The 4,453-nt window shown below is 59.3% G+C and overlaps 3 protein-coding genes across 3 annotated transcripts in view; 1 reads left to right on the top strand and 2 right to left on the bottom strand.

Moving 5' to 3' along the window:
* H310_14894 (hypothetical protein) lies at window positions 1-1,323 on the top strand (the record flags this gene model as incomplete). Its single annotated transcript, XM_008882858.1, has 1 exon — window positions 1-1,323. Exon 1 carries the CDS (start codon window positions 205-207, stop codon window positions 1,321-1,323), a length of 1,119 nt encoding a protein of 372 aa, XP_008881080.1. The 5' UTR covers window positions 1-204.
* A 460-nt stretch (window positions 1,324-1,783) lies between these two features.
* On the bottom strand, window positions 1,784-3,344 carry H310_14893 (hypothetical protein). The gene is made up of 5 exons (XM_008882857.1): window positions 3,123-3,344; window positions 2,783-3,062; window positions 2,626-2,725; window positions 2,227-2,573; window positions 1,784-2,179 (listed from the first exon to the last, which is right to left on the bottom strand). Exons 1-5 carry the CDS (start codon window positions 3,327-3,329, stop codon window positions 2,031-2,033), a joined length of 1,083 nt encoding a protein of 360 aa, XP_008881079.1. The 5' UTR covers window positions 3,330-3,344; the 3' UTR covers window positions 1,784-2,030.
* Window positions 3,345-3,633: 289 nt separating this feature from the next.
* The window catches only part of H310_14892 (hypothetical protein), a gene marked incomplete at its 3' end in the record, with an annotated part of 5,137 nt that continues 4,317 nt past the window's right edge, over window positions 3,634-4,453 (bottom strand). The window contains exons 5-8 of the mRNA XM_008882856.1: window positions 4,278-4,436; window positions 4,015-4,221; window positions 3,739-3,954; window positions 3,634-3,675 (exon numbers count right to left, since the gene is read on the bottom strand). Of these exons, the coding sequence (XP_008881078.1) occupies window positions 3,634-3,675; window positions 3,739-3,954; window positions 4,015-4,221; window positions 4,278-4,436 (624 nt within the window). The remainder of the gene's footprint in view (window positions 3,676-3,738; window positions 3,955-4,014; window positions 4,222-4,277; window positions 4,437-4,453) is intronic.

Raw genomic sequence — 4,453 nt, 5'->3', positions numbered from 1 at the left:
GACCTGGACAGCGAGATTCCGCAGCACGTGCTGGACGACATCCACTCGCACCGTCGGTTCATCTGGTGGTCGCTCGTGTTCCTGAACGGGTCCGTGCTGTGGGCGTACTACTCGGGTTTGTCGGCGCAGAGCTACTACGAGACCAAGTTCAAGGCGGCCAAGTTCAACTTTGCCTACCTCACGACGCCCGTGTCGACATGGCCCATGTTTGTCGGCCATGCGCTCCAGCTCTTCTTCGGGTGGGACAAGAAGGTCGGGATGTGGCCCCGCGTGATCGTCGGGTACGTGCTCTTCATCGTGTGCGCGCTCGTCATCTTGGCGCAAGAAGCGTTCAACACGTCCCCCAACACGGGCGCGGTCCTCGTCCTCGTCTCGCTCGGGTCGATCGGCGCCATCAACACCCTGACCGAGTCGGCATTCTACGCGCTGTCGGCGCTGTTTCCCGACTCGTCCTTCACGACGGCGATCCAGGTTGGCAACGGCACGTCCGGCGTGATCAACATCACACTCAACACGATCATTCGTCTGCTCGTGGGCGGGACGAACCCGGCCGCCGAGGACAACGCGTCGATCAACTCGCTGTCGTTTTACATCTTTTTCGGGATCCTCATCCTCGTGTGTCTCCTGGCCATGTTCGTCTTCACGCGCTTGATCAAGGTCGACGGCATCAAGTACCTCATCGAGCGCAACAACGCCGAGACCCGCCGCCGCGCCGCCAACGCGGAAACGCTCGGCAACCACGTCGGCCGCCTCGTCCGCATCACAAAGGTCATCATGTTGCCGTTCGTGGCCCAGTTCATGATCTTCCTTGTGTCGCTCACGGTGTTCCCGGGCATCGGGTGCTCGTCGGGATTCCAGTACGCTGGCACGGCGTCGTGGGCCAACTGGTACTGCGCGCCAGGGATCATTGCCACGTACAACTACGGCGACTTTTTCGGCCGCCTCGTCGCGCCGCTGCTGCTCACGCGCATCGACCTCAAGTGGTGCTTTGGCTTGTCCTGGTTGCGCTGGGTGTTTTTGATCCTGCTCCTGATCGGGTTGCCTGGGTCGGACCCGGTCACGTTTGCGGGCCCGACCAACTCGTTGTTTGCGTTTGACAACGCGCGCGGGTTTGGCCAGTTCTGGCAGCTCTTTTTGAACGTGTGGATCGGGTTGACGAACGGGATCTTGTCCACAATCACGTTTGCATTGGGGCCTCGGCTCGTGCCGCAGGAAGACCGCGAGTCGGCCGGCGCGCTCATGGTGCTCGCGCTCTTTTTTGGCATTTCGTCCGGCGCGACGGTCGGCTGGCAGTTTGGGTCGAACCATTGGTTTGGCGCCTAAGCCCCGTACGACGCATATGTCCATGTACTCTAAGCCTCGATCGTGTCGTCGCTCGCGACGGCATGCACATAATTCAAGTATTCGTCTGTCCGCGACTCGTCCAGTCGACACCCATCGGCGAGTGGCTCGGCATGCCTTGAAAGCGAGAGAAACGAGTGGCTTGGCATGCCTTGAAAGCGAGAGAAACGAGTGGCTTGGCATGCCTTGAAAGCGAGAGAAACGTCAAGGCGACGGAGGGTGGCGTATATGGTGTCGCCGAGTGGCAGGGTGGAAACACTCACTCGACGCAATGTCACTGACAGCCATCGTGGCTCTCATGAGGAAAACGTTGTCGTGCTTTGACGGCCTGTGAAGGCCCTGCTGGTGTGGGGAGAAGAAGGCGTGGGGTCCGATTTGAAAGGCGCAGGAAGCCCATGAAGGAGGGCAAACTCCGAGCCGCCGCATGCATCGTGGATATAAGGTGTGCTGACACTGTGCGGATCCAATGCATCGCTCGCACCAGGGAAGGGCAGGTGAAACATGATCGAGATGGCCGTGCGTTATGGTTCGGCACGTGCCATTCTGCTCTGTCGTTCGGATGCGATGGGGTGCTCTGAACCATTCGTTGGGGGGATGCTTGCATCGGCATCTTAAACGGAGATAGGCACGTGAGAATAGCACCGTTGGTGGTTTAGGTGGTAGTGTCTCGAGATGCTGCTCTCGCACGGCTACATCGTCCAGAGTTTGCCCGTTTCTTGGTTCAGCACTGGCCACCACGCCGGCGCATACGGGAGGACTTGGAACTGGCCGTCTTCTGTCACAATGGGACCGCGAGTCAACTGCTCCAGTCGCACCAACGCCACTACCGCGTTCACCCCTACATGTGCACCGGTGTTATCGTCCGTGGGTGGCATGAGACGGTACCTGTCGCAGCGGCTACAATCCTTCCCGCACTCGCAGAGGAGCCCTTGGCCACAAGTTTCATGTCGGTTTCGACTGGCGGCGCGAGGGCGACGAAGTGCTTCGATGCCCACTTGTGTCCGGCCAACGGATCATGGTTGGCGGGATCACCAAACGTGAATGGGGGTGGCGGCACCGCGGCATCCCCGGAAGCAGGAACAACCAGACAAGGAATCGTGCGTTTGCGAATGTTGCCTTTGTAGTGCGTTCGAGAAATCAGCTCTTGACCGACGTAGCAGCCCTTGGTCATCGACACGCCATGGAGAAGGTCCAGGTTGAACTCGAGCGGTATGCCATCGCGAAGCTCCAAACTACCGCAAAGTGAGCGCATCCAACACGGTCGATCGAGAGTTGCATGCATACCCTGACGTCGCGCCAAGGACAAGGCGGCGGTCCCGGGCGGTACCGTCGGCGATGTCGGCATTCTCCTCCACGGCGAAATCACTCCCTAAAGCAAGGCGCGCTACAAAACAAGCCACGGCCATGACGGTGCACACACGTCGCAGCATGCAAGACGTACAAGTATTGGTGCTTACGGGCAGAATCGCGGTCGCCCCAAACCAGTTGCTGCGCGGGTCCGAGTACACGACGCCATCGCTATGTTGTTGATTTTGATCGATCGCCCACGATGGAAGGAATGCCGTAGTTGTTGAGTCGTTCAGGGACGGGAGAATCGCGTGTGCGCGGACGTGGTCGTGGGCGGCCGAGATCGTCACCTTGGATCGAAGTTTGTACTTTTTCAAGTGCTTCAGCATGTCTTCCTCGACGGCGGCGGCGACTTTTAGAAAGAACGCATCTGTCTATCATATTCACGCGCGCGCAGGACCCGTCAGCGAAGGACGGTCACGTCCTGGACGTACCTCGCGGAGGACAATGTCCGCGTCCGCCAGCATTCGACCCTTGTGGCTCAGAAACGCTCCATACCGGGCATCTCCACGGGACTTGAGCGAAAGGACGTCGTTGGTGAAGATACCCTGCAGGAACTTGGCCGCGTCGGGACCTTCCACGCGCAGCACGCGGGTCTGCGGCAGTGCCGTCGCCACGTTGCGATGCAACAAGTGCGCCATCTCTGTGCAACGTGGCCAGTGACGACATCCTGTCACAACGTATATTTCCACCGCAAATCGGTCCATATGCAATTCCAGAGACTTGCAATCTTCAAACGTTCGGGCATCGACGGTCGCGGCGGCCGACTCGATGCGGGTGAAAGGATCGCAGCTGAAGAGAGCATGCGAAGTCGTCGTGGGGCTCAAAACTCGTTTGTTTGCATCTACTAGCTCCATCGTGGCGAACCACTGCGTGTGCGCATGTTGGGCAACCGTGACATGTGTGCAGAACAAAGTCGTGTTGACGGGTCGTGGGATGCTGCGCTTAGTGTGACGACTCTGCACGTTCGACTTGCTGAACGAGCGCCTACACGATCGATTCGACTGTCAAGCCGACAGTGCCACGATTTGGTGAGATGGACGTCCTTACTTCGAGCGCCTCGATCAAGGTGGAAGGGTTGGTGGACTTGGCGAGTGCCATGACGTCGCCGACGGCCTTGCGCATCTCGGCGCGGCGGGCTGGTGGATGGTTGTACCTGTTCTCATGGAGGACGTAGTTGGTAGTGGCGAGGACCAGGCCAGCATCCGCCGTTGCTGTCGGGATCGCGACGCTTTCACTCGTGCCGCTTCGTTGCAGCGTCAATTTCTACAACTTGGTCGTCAACACCTTGGACAAGCATGACCAGAGTTGACTCGTCCAGCGTACCACGAGACGAAGGACGTGGCCGATTCCACAAGGCACAGTCTCGCCTGCCGCCGGCGCCGCCCCGCCGCAGGACGCAGCAGACAACGGCACGTAGTCCAAGATTGGACGGGCCGCCTCCAAGTCGACATGGATGGCATCTCCGACTTGAATCTGCGGCCGCGTCGACGGCGTGAGTTTGACCAGCAGCGCAAATATTGCGTGAACGACCTAGCACCGTTCGTTAGCGACGGATCGAAACGAGATACGAATATAGGAACACGCACGGTCCAGAGAAGCTGTTCGATGTGTCGCTCGAGACTGTCCTGGCTGAGCCATACACAGCATGGCACAATGTGCGCTCGAATAGCTTCCAGGAGCCGACTGAACGAGCCGGGCATGACCGCTTGCCACTCGTGCATGTGCCGCGACGACGCGTGGATGAGCTGGACAATGGCGAATC

Source organism: Aphanomyces invadans (genome assembly GCF_000520115.1).
Source record: "Aphanomyces invadans strain NJM9701 unplaced genomic scaffold supercont1.100, whole genome shotgun sequence".
NCBI lineage: Eukaryota > Oomycota > Saprolegniomycetes > Saprolegniales > Verrucalvaceae > Aphanomyces > Aphanomyces invadans.
This window is presented reverse-complemented; position numbering and strand designations above follow the sequence as displayed.